Source organism: Rhamphochromis longiceps, linkage group LG14 (genome assembly GCF_057381845.1).
Source record: "Rhamphochromis longiceps isolate RC_006_pf linkage group LG14, R_longiceps_female_GT1.1, whole genome shotgun sequence".
Taxonomy (NCBI): Eukaryota; Metazoa; Chordata; class Actinopteri; order Cichliformes; family Cichlidae; genus Rhamphochromis; species Rhamphochromis longiceps.
Window position 1 is genome coordinate 27,671,785 of NC_140570.1, and position 17,909 is coordinate 27,689,693.

The 17,909-nt window shown below is 43.2% G+C and overlaps 1 protein-coding gene and 1 pseudogene across 1 annotated transcript; one reads left to right on the forward strand and one right to left on the reverse strand.

The window, feature by feature from the left end:
* The first annotated feature begins 11,218 nt into the window (after positions 1 to 11,218).
* Positions 11,219 to 15,377, forward strand: LOC146654273 (extracellular calcium-sensing receptor-like). The gene is made up of 9 exons (XM_085380561.1): positions 11,219 to 11,358; positions 11,656 to 11,950; positions 12,235 to 12,321; positions 12,445 to 12,714; positions 12,936 to 13,145; positions 13,244 to 13,519; positions 13,936 to 14,163; positions 14,241 to 14,364; positions 14,473 to 15,377. Exons 1-9 carry the CDS (start codon positions 11,249 to 11,251, stop codon positions 15,375 to 15,377), a joined length of 2,505 nt encoding a protein of 834 aa, XP_085236687.1. The 5' UTR covers positions 11,219 to 11,248.
* Positions 15,378 to 16,475: 1,098 nt separating this feature from the next.
* On the reverse strand, positions 16,476 to 17,909 carry LOC146654274 (uncharacterized; annotated as a pseudogene).

Here is a 17,909-nt window from a genome sequence, read left to right on the forward strand (position 1 = left end):
AAAAACATTTTCCACATGCAATAGAAAAATACATATGGTGAATACACATTTATATAAATATATTAAATAAAATATAAAAGTGAGAACATATAAAGAAAGTTTGGATTTCTCCTTTACTGTGTATGCTAGAATGTGCAAGCATTGACTCTGTGACACTACATTGTTAAATTTAACTTTAGACATAATTTAGCTATATCTGTCAGGGTTCCTGGGTCATGTTTGTTCATGTTCTGTTTATTTTCCACATGTTCATGTTTCCTGTTTTACCGTGCCAGCTTTATCTATGTGCATCATGTCTAGTTCCACTTCAAGTTCAAGGTTCAAGTTCAAGTTCAAGGTTCTTTATTTGTCACATGCATAGTTATACAAGTATAACACACAGTGAAATGTAGCCTGACATGCTCCTCGACATGTGCAAAAAAATTTGGGGGGGGGTGTGTAGAGGAAGAACATTATATATATATATATGTAGTATATACATTGGGTGAATGTGCAGTAGTAGCAGCAAGCAGATGAATTCTGTACATTAATATGAATAGACATCTGACTATTTTACAAGATAGACAATATAAACATATTTAAAATTAAAGGAATTGAAATGTACATTGTGCCTTGGTTTAGTGTCTGGAAGAGTCCTGACTCAGTCAATTATAGATGATGTGAGAGGGCGGGTGTGTGTGTTTATGTGTTATTAGTCAGATTATGTTTAGCTGTGTACTCATTGGTCTCTAATCATCATCAGTGTATTTAAGCCCTCAGTTTCTTCCTGTCCACTGTCTTGTCATTTTCGATTCCGTGAGTGTGTTCTCTGTTCAGCCAGCCAACCATTCAACCAGTCAGCTAGTCCGTTTCATATTCTGTTCTCGCTGTCCTTAAAATAAACATCATCTTCATTCCACACTAACACGTGAGTCCTGCATTTGGGTTCTCTCTTTCTTCTCTCCACACTGCGATGCCTGACAGAATGACAAGACCCGTGGGGTGCGAAGACACGCAATGGACCCAGTGGACTCTGATTTAACCCTCTGGGGTCCAGGGTATAACTGGCCGTTTTTGACTACTTTTGATTTTACCTCTATATTTCACCTTTAAAATACGATTTTCTTGCCTTGTTTGGTATCATTATTTTCAGCACAACCTCAAATATCTGACATTTGAGTTATTTTGGCATACTATATTAGCACAGTTGATCTAAATTCAGACAAAAAATTCAAAATTCGAGTAGAAAAATTATATTTTTTTATTTATTTATTTTTAATTTATTATTTTTATTATTTTTTTTATTGTAACATTCCAACTTCCCCCTTAGTGTGTTTGTTGGGCAGCTTAGATTATGTCACTTCAGAAAAGAATATAGCCCATATGGTTTTCATTGCCCTATGCATAGCCAAGAAAACTGTCCTCATGAACTGGAAAAATAAAACCAATCTTAATTCTAACCAATATAGAAATTATCTATTAGATTACATTAGTCTTGATACAGCCTCTGCCACCACATCAGATCAATTGCTCTGGGCTCCTTTGATCAGCTCCATCACCTAGTGGGGGTGGGGGGTCATAGTTTGGTCCTACCTTCACTGTTGTGATTGGTGTGGGGGTAGGGACAGGCTTAGGGCGTCGGGGGGTTCCCCGGAGGCATCTTCCTTGGGGGGCTCAACCCAGGGTAGCGGTCATGTCCGTTTGGGGGCTCTTTTGGCTCTCGGGTGACTGTTTACTCGTGGCTGCGTGCAGCGGGGCTAGGGGAGGGTCTGTGCTGACGGACGTGGGTTACTGACCTGGTAGCCTGGCTGCCCCTGGGTGGGTCCGGGATGGGCGTGAGGTTCTGGGGGCTGGGGCCCTGGCCGGGCCTCGGGGCCTTGGGTCCTGGTTGGTGTGTTGCCGGGGTTGTGGGCGGGTGGGTGCATGGGGGCCCATCCCTGGCGCAGGGTGCCGCCGGTGCGTTGAGCCACCTGTGGGGCTCTTCAACTAGTGGGGGAGATTGTCACACCTTGCAGGAGCTTTCCTCTCCTCAGGAGCTCTCTGCAGGAGGGGGAGATACAGGAGAGGTGGAGGAAGATCTCAGCCTGGGCGTCTGTTGTCTCATGTAGTCTGGAAGATGAGTGGATGGTGGGGTGGGTGCAGTTTTCTCTGTGGTGGGGCGCTGCTGCACTGGGCCCCGGTCTGGATGGGCCTGGGCCCCCTTTCCCTGGCGGGTCGCGGAGTATGGGGGTGCCTACTGGGGTCAGCGGGGGTGCTGGCCCCAGGGAGGGGTCACTTGCCCCTCCCTTCCTTCCCTCCCCATCTCCAGCTGCCTCCCTCTTCCCGCTCCACCACAACCACCCACACATGCAGGGCCTTGGAGTAGGGGTATGTCACCAGGGAGAAGAGGAGGCTACCCCCCCCCCCCCCCGTCCCCTTCTGGCTGCCTGTGCCTCAATTTTATCCCACAACTTAGACATTCACATTACTCACACTCTCATTACACATACATATAGGATCTTGGGGGTGGGCACGATACACGGAATCCAAAGTACCATCAGGGTGTACACCCCACCCCTGGCGTCGTTGCCCACTTCTCAAGGTTAAATACACGTAGACATTGAGGGCTAGCAGGAGGGACCATGCGCTTACCTGCTGCTCTCGGGCAGGTAGCTCCATGCCCTCCTGGGTTTTAAATGCACCTTAGAACACACATGCATCAACACTACAATGAGCGGGTGGAGGGAGGTTTGGAGTCTTCTCTCACCCCCGTTCTCTGCGACCTGCTGGAGCGGGGGGGCTAGGAGGAGGAGTTGGCCGTCCGACTGCGGTCTGGAGTGTGGGGCCTCCCTGCTGCTGCGGAGTCGGGGCGGTCTGCCTCCCCCCACCGCAGGGAAAAGGGTAACACCACCTGGGTCTGGGTGCAGTTCCCCCCTCCAGGGGCGGGGGCACCTAGACCCGGTTTGTAGAGTACGCTTGGGGAGTGTGATCGTGTGTACAGCGTCTCTTTATGTCTGTCTCCACGTTGGTTGAGTGTGGAGTAAGTGCATATGAGAGCATGAGGGTGGGAATGGATGTTTGTATCTGTGTGTGCCTGTATGTCTGTGTCTATATGTCAGGTTGGGTGTCAGGCGCCACCTCTCTGGGGACATCTTAGGCCCTCCAAGGTTTGGAGGCCTATCTCCCCCTACCACCACTTCCCCTGCCAGTGGCGGACTCCCTCAGACATCGGTGCGTTGGTGGTTCTTTGTGTCCGGGGGTGGGCGTCCAGGTACACACCGGCTCACTCCTTGGCGGCCGCTTATCAGGGCCAGGAGCCTGGGGCTCGCTCGGGCCACTTCGGAGGTGGGGTGTCCCCGGCCTCTCGGCCTGGGGCTTGGTCACTCAGGCACGGCTGGCTGCCGGCGGAGCTCACGGGCGCGTCACTGCAACTCCCCCTGGCTTCTGCTCCGCGGCTGCTGAGTGAGCCCTCATCTGGGACTCTCCTCAGCTCTTTCTGGGACAGTGGCGCGGCTGCCCCTCTGTTGGTCTTCCTTGGTCTCTTGTGTTCTGGGGGCCTCTGGATGTCTGGAGTTTTGATCTCCTCCATACCTGATTCATGCCCTGGAGGACGGGGCTGTGGCCTCCCCACACCCTCTAGCAGATCATTACATGAAGGAACCTTTTAAAAAAAACAAGCGCGTCCATGCTCACAGGTGTACACACGGGTATTCACAGACGCGGACTACACCTTTCTTGGCTGCTGCCTCAAAGCACATTGTGCGCTGTCTATCTTGCATGCTGCACAATATCGTTTATTATTTAGTATCTACTGATATCTACTGCTAGCTAGTTTATTGTGATGGTGCTGTTTTTTTTATTATGTTGCTCTTTGTTGTTTGCTTTCTCTTCTGTTTTTTTTCTCCATACAGGTGACCCAGGTGTTTTGTTTGTTTTTTTTTTTTTTCTTTCTTCCCCCCTTTCTCACCGTCTCTTCTCCCCTTTGGTTTTCTTTCTCTCCCTCTCTTTCTTTCATTCTTTCTCCCTGCCCTATCCCCCAGTCATGTCTGTCCCGTTTGTAGCAACTGAAAATAAAATAAATTCATAATTATAATAAAGGTCAATCAAATGGACCAATATGGCAAGGCCATGATGATCCACTTGGTAAAATAAATCCGCTTGGCATCTTTCTTAGCCTTAAGACAACAATTCTGATGGCTAAAGATCCAAACGGGACACAAAAAAAAAAAATCTATTTACAGAACAATCAGGTGTGCTGCATCAAATAAGAAGGCACACAAATTATTTGTGCCAGTCCAAAAAATGTAGTTTGTGTTCAGTATAAGACAGAGGAGAACACCAAAGGCCTAAACCCTGCAGTTCTGACAGCAGGAGGTGCATCAGTCCAGTTTTCCATGTGGGAACAGCGTTTACACTGGAATCTGCCTTTGACGGCTTTTTTAGAGCAAATGTGAAATTCAGCAGTCTAACTGACACACAATACAAAACAATAACTACACAACAAACTAGCTATAGCCTCCAAACACGCTAAAGGTCACTAATGTCTCACATATGTAAACTCGCTCTTTCTCTTTCTTTCGCTCGCCCGCTTTCCATTGCGGGTGTCACTCCTAAAAACTTCCCCTTCTCCCTAAACAACCAAATGTCACATGTTGCCATATAATTTTTTTGATTGGCTGACATGGTAAACTCTAACACCAATAGGGAAGGGGTGTTTTTTCTTCTTCTTTTTTCACTCGCAAAGGGAGAGTGTTTGCTAGCGCTGTCTCTAGAAAACGCCGTTTTTACCGTTTACAGAAAAAAACATTGCGTGTATTTTGTATCATAACTCTGGTTTTATGTGACCCATCGACACAATTCAAAAACTGGTATGTAGTCTGAAGTATGCACTTTTGACCCAAGTTGAAATCGAGACTCTGAATCGCTGCATCTTGTAGCTGGGTAGTCTTAAAATGGTCATGTGATTTTGATGCTCCGGCGCGTCCAGCGGCCCCAGAGGGTTAATTGAGCGGCAGGAAGCAGCGCTTTCTCTTTTGGTGGGAAAGCTCAGGCGGAAACAGCAGCTCTACTCAGAGTATGAGCACGTCTTCGTGGGGACTCGTCTGGCTCTCGGTGGACTTTGGAGATGCAACGGCCCCCCACCTGCTGCCTTACCTGGGGAGAGTGGTCTTCAGCTTCTCACTGTCTCGCAGCTCCACTCCGCCCACCAGCCGCTTCTCTCACCGGTGCTTCCACCTCGCCGTGGCACAGTGGCTCTGACTCCCATCTCGGCTCAATGGAGGCTTCCTGCTGTCACAGCTAAGGGGAAGCGAGGCTCATTTCACCGTCGCTCATACTGTTTGGTGCAGCAATATCACCATAACCCAGGGACTGTTAATCCTCCCAAGACTTTAATGGCCGCTGTTCATAATCCACCTAATCCAAAGACTGTGTACTGTAATCATATTTTGGGCTATCCAATCAATATTAATTGAGACCTGAACCCATTAAGGACATTCATGCTGCTAAGTCTGATAACATTTCTCATCCTGTCATTATTTCCACATCAATCTATCAGCCTTTTCCTGCTAGCAGTGTGGCTCAGACCCTTCCTCTCCCTTCACCTGTTCCAGTTACTCGGGTGAGGGTGGCTAAGGCTCAGCCTGTCCCCACACCAGATCTTCGGGCGGCTAGGGCTCAGCACGTCTTCGCACCCATGCCAGTTCCTTGGGTGATGGGGCAGCTTACGTCCAGCCATCACCTGTTCCTGTGCCAGCTCCCAGGATGAGGGCAGCTAAGACTCAGTCCATTCCTGCACCCGTTCTTGTTCCTCGGGTGGGGGTGGCTAGTGTTCAGTTTACTCCTGCACCTATTCCAAAACCCAGGATGAGGGCAGCCAGGACCCAACCCGTCCCTGCACTTGTTCCTATTTCTCGGGTGTGGAAGGCTAGGGTTTGACCAATTCCTCAACCTGACCTCGCCAAAGCTCAGGTGAGCTTGTCCAGCATTTTCCTCATGTTCTGGAGGCTGGGAAGAGTTAGCTCAGCAACCTGCTGGTCCACCACTTAATCCACCTCTACAACCTATACTTTAGTCATTAGCTCAATCACTAACCTTGTTATCATCTCTGTTACCCACTCAGTTACCGGCTTAGGCATAGGCTCTATCACTCCTACCAGCTCAGGCACCAGCTCAATTACCAGCTCAGCCATCTATTCAGTCACCAGCTATTCAGTCACCAGTTCAGGCTTTAGCTCAGTCACCTGGCCTGCAGCCACAGCATCCAGAGCCGGCTGTGAGCTCTTCCTCGTCCCAGGCAGAAGTTTCCACACCTGCTGGCCCTGACTCGTCTCAGCCAGAGGTTTCCCCACCTGCTGGCCCTGCCTCGTCTCAGCCAGAAGTTTCCGCACCTTCTGGCCTTGCGTCGTTTGCAGCTCCACTGCCGGCGGCTCCCACACCACTGCCCTCCTGACCTGTTTCACCTCAGTTGCTGGCCACGCGGTTGCCCAACAGAACTGATTTGGCCCAGCCACTGGCCACACGGTCACCTGCCAGAACTATTTCTTTTGGGACTCTGGACTCAGGACTCTCTAATCATCATCAGTCAGTGTATTTAAGTCTGTCTTGTCATCGTTAATTCTGTGTCTGTGTTTTCTGTTCAGCCAGCCAGCCATTCAGTCACTCAGCTAGTCTGTTTGATGTTTGTGGTGAGGCGTGGTCGGCGGTGCCGTCTGGACGCACCTACAACTGAGCCAGAGGGAGGAGCTGGCCCAGAGAGTGGCCTAGATGGCGGCCCACGGAGGTGTGCCGCCAGCGGGAAGAGCTGCGGGTCCAGACCGAGCGTCACCTGGAGAGAATGGCAAACCTGGCGATACTGCTTCAAGCCTGGTCAGCATCGCCGCCGCCACCCCCGCCGGTGTAACCTGACAGTGGGGAAGCAGTGGAGGAGCCGCTTTGGGCCACCTTTAGCATTTGGCATTTTCCCAACAACATAATGTAATACCATAATCTAAATCCAGTCAATAAAACAGAATTTTCTTAAAGCAAACATCAGCAACCCAAAATTAGCAACCCCAGGGTTAAGTCTCCAGCTCCACACTCATGTGAAACTACACTCTTCCCCTCTGGTCTCTCTTCTCCTCTGGTCTCTCTTCTCCTCCTGCTCATGGCAAAGCAAAACATAGCAAAACAAAGCATTCACCCTTCTCTTACCGGCGTGGTGAACTGTTTGTCAACCTTTACTCAAAACTTCAGTCCACTTCGTCAGTCCATCACAATTCAGTCACACATACACTCACACACATCCACACAAGATATTGCTGATAGTGGAGACTCCCGTGCAAATAATCAGATTCTCCACCCTCAGCAACATGAGCTCATTAATTTTGTTTTATTTTGTTTTGTTTTTGTTTTTAGAAAAATAGTTATTTATTATGTTTTAACTGGATTGACTTGCTACAATCCTTTTGGACGGGAACTCAAACGGTGATCGGTTCCCACAGTTAGGCTTTTCCTCAGCCCATTATAATCTGGAAAAGCTCACCTTATATTTGTTCTCCTGAAAATTTTACAGCGCTGTTAATTCAATCTTGCAGGCCTGCTTAGAACAAAAATCAGAAAAAGAGAGCTGATTATTAGCTCATCTAAGCACAAAACATCGTCACCTGACAGGTTTTCTCTAAGTGCACTGTTACAAAAATAATGGGCCCAGTTACAGACATGTCCATGACTAGTAAAACTCCCTCTATTAAAATAAGAAAACAACCCAAACCTAACTGACAGAATTAACCCATCACTAAAATAACAACCCCAAAAATCTTAATCCCAGAAAAGTTTTGCTTGCTAATCTAACAATATGTTGTGGGAATTAGAACTTTGTGGGCCACAAAAGTTTTGCCCTACTCTTGGCTTAAGTAATACATGGTCTGAAATCAGACTTAAAAATCACTCCCTCTGTTCATTTTCCCCACATCATATTTCAGTGGTTGGCCTCAGGTGCTCCAGCGTCCTCACAGTCTGAGGTCAACTGACATAATTTCACCTGCTAAATACACAGAAAATCTTGTTAAAAGCCACACAGTTTTGCACAACCTTAATATTCCCATTACGCACTTTCTAAACACTTTATAACGATCTATCATCACTAAATTCTAGATTTCTATTCCAAATCTGGACTACTGGACAGACCTGACCACTTTATTTACTTATCCTGTATTTTACCATTATATATTTTACCAAGCAATTCTTCTCAGTCACAGCTATGTTTCCTTCAGTGGAAGCCTCAGACACACTGCCAGACAGGAAGCTTCTTTGTCACCACTGATTCAGCTAATTTGCATACTGACTCATCTCAGAAAAAGTTGCCTTGACAAGAGAAATGCATATTTAACCCTTTAAGACCTACCATAGAACCAAGTCCGCCAGAGCTTATATTATATTTTTACATGTTGCAGTGCCATTTTTGGGAGCGTTTCAAGTTGATATACATCAATACAACCATTATAGCCCAAAATTTAATAATATGTCTGCATTAAGTGCATAGTAATTACATACATTGCAAAAAAGTGCAATAAACTACAGAAAAATTGAAAATCGTTTTTGTTTTTTTAACATATATTTCTTGTTAGAGAAATTTAAGAGGCTTATCCCTCAAAACTGTAAGTACAAAAAAGTTGCACAAAATAGTTTCCCACCACAGGAAATTTATTTTAAGTGTCTTCATAGTTTTATTTTTGAAATACACCAATTTTTAGCAGTGCTACCGGGATTTAAAAATAGTTACGCAAAACGGAGCGTGCCCGCTCCGACCGGCTTTAAAGGGTTTAAACATTACCACATTATTGAATTATTTTTACTTTCTACAGTAATCACTTCTTTTGGTCAATCGGCACTATTATAAAAACTAATTTAAGCTTTTAATCACTGGTTTATCCTTTTTTCCTTTTTCACAAAAGTGACTGTATTATCATGGAACTTCCCTGAGTTATTCCTGAACTTCAAGCTTTAAGTGTGTTAAATCTACACCATTTAGCATTTATGTCATGTATTCACATTCATGAATGTAAGCATGTCTCTTTATTGCGTGTATGTATTTGTATTCAGATTAATATTGAGTGTAAGCTGATCTTCATTGCATATTTGTTTTATAATCAGATTTAATTCATGCATCTTTGTGCTGAGCTGTGGATTCAAACTGTCTCACTTCTGATTCTCTCCAAAAATAATTTTACATGTGACAATTTGTATATGTGTCTTTTCTATTCATTCATGCAATTGTTAGTTTATTTATTTCTTTATCTCTCTCTCTCTCTTTTTTTTTTACCTTTCTGTTGTTATGCTGTGGACATTTCTAAACCTCCATGAGTTCAGTCTCAATCTTCAATCCAATTTCCCATATGCTTTCACTGTATTACGTCTAGGTTCACCTCTCACTGGTCCTCGTCCCTGTTCTCACAGTTTCCTGTGTGGCCTCCCAAATCAAACACAGGCCAAAATCAGCTGTTTCTTCTCTCCATTCCTTCTCTCTTGATCTTTTCAGTCTTTTCTTTGAGGTTAACTCCCAGCATGGCAAATATGAAACTCAGTGTCCAGTGCTGTCCAGTGCGTTCACACTCTTGTCACTGTTGAAGTGCATGTTCCATCCACAATAGTATTCATACATGCTGCTTGACCCTTCAGTATTTTACATCAGTTGCACTGTCTTTTTTGCCTGCTGTTAATTCTTCTTCGTCCACAGTGTTGTTCTGTCTGTCTTCTGTCTTCATCAGGAGATTCACACAATGAGATTTCCTGAATTGTTTTTTAAATGCTGTCTCTCACAGTGGCAATGCACCTACAATGTGAATGTCAGACCCCTCCATGATTTCTAAGTGGGAGAACTGACCTACTGCCGCACACTCTGGTTTAACTGCTGTACTATGGAGGACGAGGAAACTGCAGCGGGTGGTGAGGGTGGCAGAGCGGACAATTGGCACTTCACTTTACTGCTTAAATTTAATTAAAAAATTTGATTTTATTGTTTTAATTTAATTTTAATTAATATTATTTATTTATGTATTTTTAATTTGTTATTGTATCATATTTTTTGTCATGTCAAGTGTACAGCACTTTGTTTTCGGCTGGGAGTTGTCTGAAAGTGCTATGTAACTTAACTGCTTGCTTGTTTACCACCCACCTGTCATGCCTTGTTAGCCTCTAACTCAGGGATGTGAAAATCATTTTACATTGATAAATGTGTAAAATTACAGAGAATGTTCTGGTAGCTTAACGCCCAGAGTGTCCTGTATTTTTGACACATAACAGTTTTCTTTATTGATGTCTTTTTAAATCAAAATTTCTATATCAGAGAGATACAAACAGGAACCTATAGAAACCTATCTATTACTTAATTACTTTGGTATAGTATGGATGGCTTCCGGGGAGTAGGAAAAGCTGTAAAACCAAAAAAAATTCTTTTAAAAGTCCACAAATGTATACATTTATGGACGACATATTTTCCAACCCTGACCAGTGGGCTGATTGGAATCTTTGCCAGGTTGATTATGGCCACCAAGTCTTACGCTTAACACCCCTGGTCTAACTCATCCATCAGATGGGCTCAGGAAATAGAAACAAATACCTTTGCACAGTGAAGTTTACTTAGTGTGTCATTCAAAAAAATTTATAAATAAAAACTAAAACCCTCCGCAAATCACCGGCTTGCTGCAATGGAGGGATTTGTATGATCCTGTGAACTCAGGGGCTATGCTATTTTATTGCCTACTGGTAGGGTTTCCCAAGGCAACCTAGCCCTGGGTGAGATGCCAGATTAAGACTGATTCAGTTGACCCCTATGATAGGAATCAAGGGATCAGTCTACCCTGCCTGGGCCCCACTCTGGAGCCAGGCCTGGGGGAAGGCGCTTGAATGAGAATATCTGGTGTCTTAGTCTTGAGCACAAAAAAACCTGTTTCTTTTGTTTTGTGTGTGCTACAAAACATTCCACACACACAACATGCTCACGGTGTTACCTAAGCCTACCTGGATACAACAACAGTATATGACCAAATGTATTTGAGGCCCACCCCTTTCTTCATCTTTTTCCCTGATGGGCGTTATAAAAGAATAGTCAACACAGCATGCTATTAAAAGGGAATGGGAAAGTAATAAAATGCCACAACTAGGCTCAGAAAACCAGAAAGCTGTCATGTGTTCATTTTTACAAACCAATTTAGTCCTGGTCATTTTATTGTATTCCTACTTCACTCATACTGTATCCTCTTCTTTGTTTCCCTCCTCGTGTCAGCTGCAGGGACAATTTCATCTAAATGGAATGAACAAGGTTGGAGATATCATTCTGGGTGGACTGTTTCCAGTCCACTTTTTCTCAAGTGTTCCTCATCCATCTTTTACCTCAGAGCCACAACAGCCTACTTGCCATGGGTAAGTATGACAGGAAAACAGCACAAAAAAACCCCAGAACAACTTAATGCCAATATGTGGGTTAATTTTATGCATGCATACATTTTATGCGTGTATGCATGCATAAAATGCATACTAATGCATACATTTTATGCATTAGTGCATACATAAATAAGTCATGTATATTGAATGGGGAATCTTCTTGATTTTTCAAATAAAATATCTCATAAATTATTATTCAGGTTTCTTAATTTTTTGTATAAGTCATTTTGCAACATTTTTCCTGATATATTTTTTAATTTAAATTTATTTTGTTAGTTTCTATGTACAAGGATTTAGGCAGGCACAAACCATGGCATTTGCTATTGATGAAATCAACAGAAATGCCAATCTGTTACCTAATGTGATTCTGGGATACACTCTTTATGACAACTGTGTTGAACTTGGAATTGGATTCCGTGGAGCATTATCATTAGCCGGCGGTCAAGAGGAGCAGATTGTATCAAATGGTACATGTACTGGAAATCCTCCTGTTCTAGGGATTGTGGGTGATTCTTCCTCTACACCTTCTATTGCCATCTCCAGTGTCTTAGGTTTATACCGAGTACCGATAGTAAGTTATCAGTTTAACTATACCATATTATTGTTGTATGACTTTAGATATTTTTCAGTGTTTGTATATACTGACTTAATTGTAAATTTAATGACAAGAACAATGTACAATATACAGTCTTTGTTTTTCACACGTGAGTTATTTTGCCACATTTTCCTGTTTGAGTGACAGTTATTGATTTAATTGTAAATTTAATGACAAGACCAATGTACGCAATACCCAGTTTAAAGGAGGCAGTAAAGACTTTGAATATTTCTAAAATATATTGTCTGTATCTTTCACAGGTGAGTTATTTTGCCACATGTTCTTGTTTGAGTGACCATCGAAAATATCCATCCTTCTTTAGGACGATTCCAAGTGATGCTTTCCAGGTGAAAATCAATCAGCAGAATTATTACAATTGCCAGTAGATGATGAGCAGCTAATCCACTAAAATTTTTCTTATTATCTATGCTCTCATGTTTTCTCATGTTTCTCATGTTGCTTTCACTTAGGTACGTGCTATAATTAAAATTCTAAAACATTTTGGCTGGACTTGGGCAGGTCTGCTTATCAGTGATGATGATTATGGACGCCACGCTGCCAGATCCTTACAATTCGAGCTAAGTTTGTCTGGTGAAGGGTGCCTAGACTACATTGAAGTTTTACCTTGGGACAAAGACACAGATGAACTCAGGAGGATTGTGAATGTGATGAAAAAATCAACAGCTCGTGTGGTCATTGCCTTTGTACATGAGAGTCACATGATAAACCTTATGGAAGAGGTGAAGTTTAAAAGAAAACTTGATTATTTCTTGTTATAAAGATCTGTATCTATACACTGTGTAAAAGATGTATTATGTCTTTAAATGAATGACTACAGAAACGTAAAGAAACAATTTATAACATATAACAATTTATAGCAAATACCTAAGTTGGATGTTAATGTCACAAAAGTAGGGGATAGTTACATCACTTTTTGCATTTGGTAAAATATAATGCACAGGTAGTAAAGGAGAATGTAACAAGTCTACAGTGGATGGCCAGTGAAGGCTGGACAGCAACAGCTGGTGTGCTCCAAACACCTCAGTTCATGCCATACCTGGGTGGTACACTGGGCATTGCTATTCGTCGAGGAGAAATACCAGGGCTCAGGGAATTCCTATTACAAATACGTCCTGACCTACATCACAACAATAACAATGGAAATAGCATGGTGGGAGTTGAAATGTTACCGTGATGTTGACAAGAATTTCATTATGCCATGTTTTTTTAAATGGAAAAGAAAAAACAGTTGTCAACAATATATTTCAGGTGAATCAGTTTTGGGAATTTACATTTCAGTGCAGATTTGCACCAGCTCCAGCAGGCTGGCTGGAAGGTGGAGGTGCACTATGCACTGGACAGGAAGATCTAGAAAATGTGAACACTGAGATCTTGGACATTTCCAACCTCCGGCCTGAGTATAATGTGTATAAAGCTGTTTATGCCCTGGCATATTCCCTTGATGACATGCTGCAGTGCAAACCAGGAAGAGGGCCTTTCAGTAGGCAAAGCTGTGCCACTTTGCAATCACTGCAGCCATGGCAGGTGTGATATGAATTTACACACTATGTTAATTAGATATCAATCTATGAGTAAATTATTTGATCTGTAATTACTTTCAGAACAAAATTCACCCTGTATGACTGAAAGCAGGGTGATTAAATTAATTATGAAAAAGCTGAAGTCAGCTAAATGAGTTTTCAATATTTCTGAGTAAAAGAAATGTTTAATATATTTAGATCAGAGCACTTTAACGAGTATGCATGTAATGTATCATTAGAGTTCTTGAAATTGTTAAAGATATTGCATATTAAGGAGCCCTCTTTAATATACAATTTGATTTTATTACGTTTATATGTATAGGTATAATAGGTATAATATTCCATTTCGCTATCAAATAGAGGGTGCCACTGTTTGGATTGTTAAAAATAATTTATTTCTTATGAATCCCTTTTTAACAGCTTCTTTATTACTTGGAAAGGGTAAATTTCACCACTCCATTTGGGGATCAAGTGTCATTTGACGAAAATGGTGATGTGGTGCCAATTTATGATGTGATGAACTGGTTGTGGCTCCCTGATGGAAGCACTGAAGTTCAGAATGTGGGTGAGGTTAAGAGTTCAGCTTTATACGGGGAAGAACTCATACTTGATGAAGACAAGATTTTCTGGAACTTTATTTCAAAAAAGGTTATGTGTTTTTCTGATTTTTATATTTTGTCAGTTGTACAGTATATTTATATGTAATATTTGATTTCATCCAATAGCCACCTCGATCAGTATGCAGTGAAAGCTGTCTTTCTGGTACCCACATGGTGAGAAAGAAGGGGGAACCCAAATGCTGTTTCGACTGCATCCCTTGTTCTGAGGGAAAAGTCACTAATGAGACCAGTAAGGTGTTTTGTTTTGTTTTCAGCACGATATATTTATTTTCATTCATATTAAAAATAGTATGCATTTCACCATCTTCCGCTTTCTTGATCTTTCTCCTTTTGCCAGACTCCTTGGAGTGCACCAGTTGTCCAGAGGATTTTTGGTCAAACCCCCAGCGTGACCACTGCGTTCCCAAGAAGACAGAGTTTCTGTCCTACCATGAGCCTCTGGGTATTTGTCTGACAGCTACCTCACTGCTGGGCACATGTATATGTGCTGTTGTTCTAGGGATCTTTATCTACCATCACAGAACACCTATAATACGTGCCAATAATTCAGAACTTAGTTTCCAGGTACTGCTGTCACTCAAGTTGTGCTTTCTTTGTTCACTGCTGTTCATTGGACGACCCAGACTGTGGACATGCCAACTCAGGCATGCAGCATTTGGCATCAGCTTTGTGCTGTGTGTCTCATGCATCCTGGTAAAAACCATGGTTGTTCTGGCTGTGTTCAAAGCCTCCAAGCCAGGAGGGGGAACCAGTCTGAAGTGGTTTGGTGCAATGCAGCAGAGAGGAACAGTTCTGTTTCTTACATCTATTCAGGCAGCCATCTGCACTACCTGGCTTGTTTCTTCCTCTCCAACTCCACATAAAAACACCCAATACCAAAATGATAAGATTGTTTATGAGTGTGCATTTGGGTCCACTGTGGGTTTTGCAGTGTTATTGGGTTATATTGGTATACTGGCTTTCCTCAGTTTTTTAATTGCATTCCTGGTAAGGAATCTCCCTGACAGTTTTAATGAGGCCAAGCTCATCACATTCAGCATGCTGATCTTCTGTGCTGTGTGGGTGGCCTTTGTTCCTGTCTATATCAGCTCACCAGGAAATTATGCAGATGCAGTGGAGGTATTTGCTATCCTGGCCTCAAGTTTTGGACTCTTGATCACACTGTTTGGACCTAAATGTTACATAATCCTGTTGAGACCAGAACTGAACACGAAAAAAGCTATAATGGGTCGTGGCACTTAGTCATAAACATTTTTCCTCACAGGTTAGAAAAGTAGCTTTACAGTATAATAGAAATGGGAAAGGCTTCAGAAGTTTCTGCCAACAAATAGAGATTTGGAAGAGGTGTAATTTAGTGGGTATGTCTGTGAAGGTTCTCAGTCATCCAGGTCATCGTAGTTTAAGGAGCTTGGAAAGAAAGGTGTCTGGACTTTATTAAGTTGCTTGAAGACGTTTCATCTCTCATCCGAGAAGCCGCTTTTCTTTCCAAGCTCCTTAGGTTCAGTGAGTATTTTTTTATTGTACACACTGAGCATTTTCACTTAAAATCTTCTTAAATCATCTTAAAAGTCTTCATGTTTATCTTGAATACAAATAAACTACTCAGAAAATTAAGAGAACCCTTGAATGAACAAATGAATGTTGATGAATGAAATATTACTAAAGTTGACAGTCTTTACTTATATACATTGTGTAATTTATTAAGAACAAAATGAAGCACTCAGTAAAAACCATAATCATCAATCCTTTAACCCTTTAAGACTGTCAGAGATTTACAGTTAACAAACAGTCAGGTGAATAAACAACAATGAGACACTTGAGATAGTTAACGTGCTGCATGGGTGAACTACTCAGAGAGCAATCACCCCGAACTGCAGTATTCGTTTATTTTTATAGGTTACATCGTCAATATGCAAATATAATCACATTTCCTGTTACGCAGGTCCTGATGCTGTCTGTGTGAAAGCTGTGTGTGTAAGCTGTATGTGTGTGTGTCACAAAGTATGTGTGTTGCAAGTCAATTTCTAAGAATAATATAATGCAAGTCAACTTCTGCGGATATGTATTTCTGGACTGGTCTCTTGTCAGTGTCGCAGGGACAGCTTCCTGTTTCAACAGAAAACTGTGTCTGGTGAAATATGTGTAACATAACTTTTGAAGCATAATCAAATAAAACAATAAAAATTCCTTAACATTCCCTCCTGATGTTAAAATATTTCACCACTTAATCATACTTTATTATCAGCCAACAATCACTTGCTTTCAACACTTTCAATTGTAGCATCATTCAGTATGTGTGAGTGTGTGTATTCCTATACTAAATCTTCTTCGTCCGGTTCATCTTCTTGTGGCAGTCCAACATAGGTGATCACTGTGGCCTGTACCATCTTGCCAATCATTGATCTGATACAGGGTAGAATGCATGTAGAGAACATGCAAAGCAATAAAAGAAGAACTCCTATCAAGACAAGTCCTTTGATCACGAGGGTCGTCCAGCCGCCGCTCAGTAGCCAGGTCAGCCAGTCCTCTGTGTTCATGACATAGTCTTGTTGCTGTGCATTACTCAGTTGTCGTAACTTCTCCAGGGCGGTGGTCATGGTCAAGGAATGCACGTTATCTGGAATATAGGTGCAGCAAGTGGTGTTGAATAAGACACAGAGACCCCCTCTCTCAGCGAGAATCATGTCCAGGGCGACTCTGTGTTGCATGACCACTATTCTGATCGCGTCGATTTCCTCATTCTGAGCCTTGTTTTATCCATGTTGAGCTGTTCAGGAAAAGTCCAAATCGGTAGTCAAGAGTCTCGATTCTTAGCATGTTTTTTCCATTCCCGATCCATGGGAAAAGTGAGTGCAGGACTTTCTGTCCAGTGGTCCACAACTTGAACTCCGCTGGCACATCACTGCCCCAGATTGGATCATGAGGTTGCACGTCATCAGTGCTCCTCTTGCGTCTTGGTTGGTCCTGATGGAATATTCTGAATGTGTGGTCTGACACTAAAATTGGGGCGCAGAGTCCGGTGCTGTTGGGTGAGATGGTGAAGTATGTCTTTGAGCCACATGCCCAAGCTGTACCCTGCACCCAATATGTGCCATTCAGGAGGCTTATCCGTGCCTTTCTGTCCTGCGGCATCCGGAAAGTCTGGGAGCAGTTCTGGTTCATCCCCAGCTTTCTGTTGCCGTATGCGAAGGTGAAACACATTGGATGTTGTATTCCTGGTTCCCTCCTGACGTTGAAAGATTTTCCCTTGTCATTGGTCGCATTCAGGTGTACCCAGTATTGGTCATCACAGCTGTAGTTCCAGTCTGAGACCTCTGGCGCACAAGAAACTACCTCATTAGGTTTAAAGTTGATCAGTGTTCCATTACACCGTCGCAGGTCGATTTTTGTGACTTGTCTTTTTAACTCAAGCTCGAAGGCGAAGATGTCTTCGGGGGAAAATGTTCCGCTGGTGGCTTTGTAGAATATACATAGGGCTTCGGAAAGGCTGGGTGATTTTCCATATAGGGTGGCTTGCATTGCTGTTGTTGGGAGGTGAGAACAGACGTAGCAGCCAGTGTGGTTGTCTTCTGTATGTACTCGGTTGTAGACGTACCGGTTCCAGGCATTGTTCAGTCAGGGGTGGTTGTGCTCTTTGTCCATATCCTTTAGGTGTAAGTTGTCATATGACCATTTCTTCTGCAGGTGGTGCTGTGGGTCCTCGTCTGTCCAGGTGAGTATCAGTAGGCTCACTAGGAGCGCAATGCCAGCCACTATGAGGACAAGGTTCTTCAT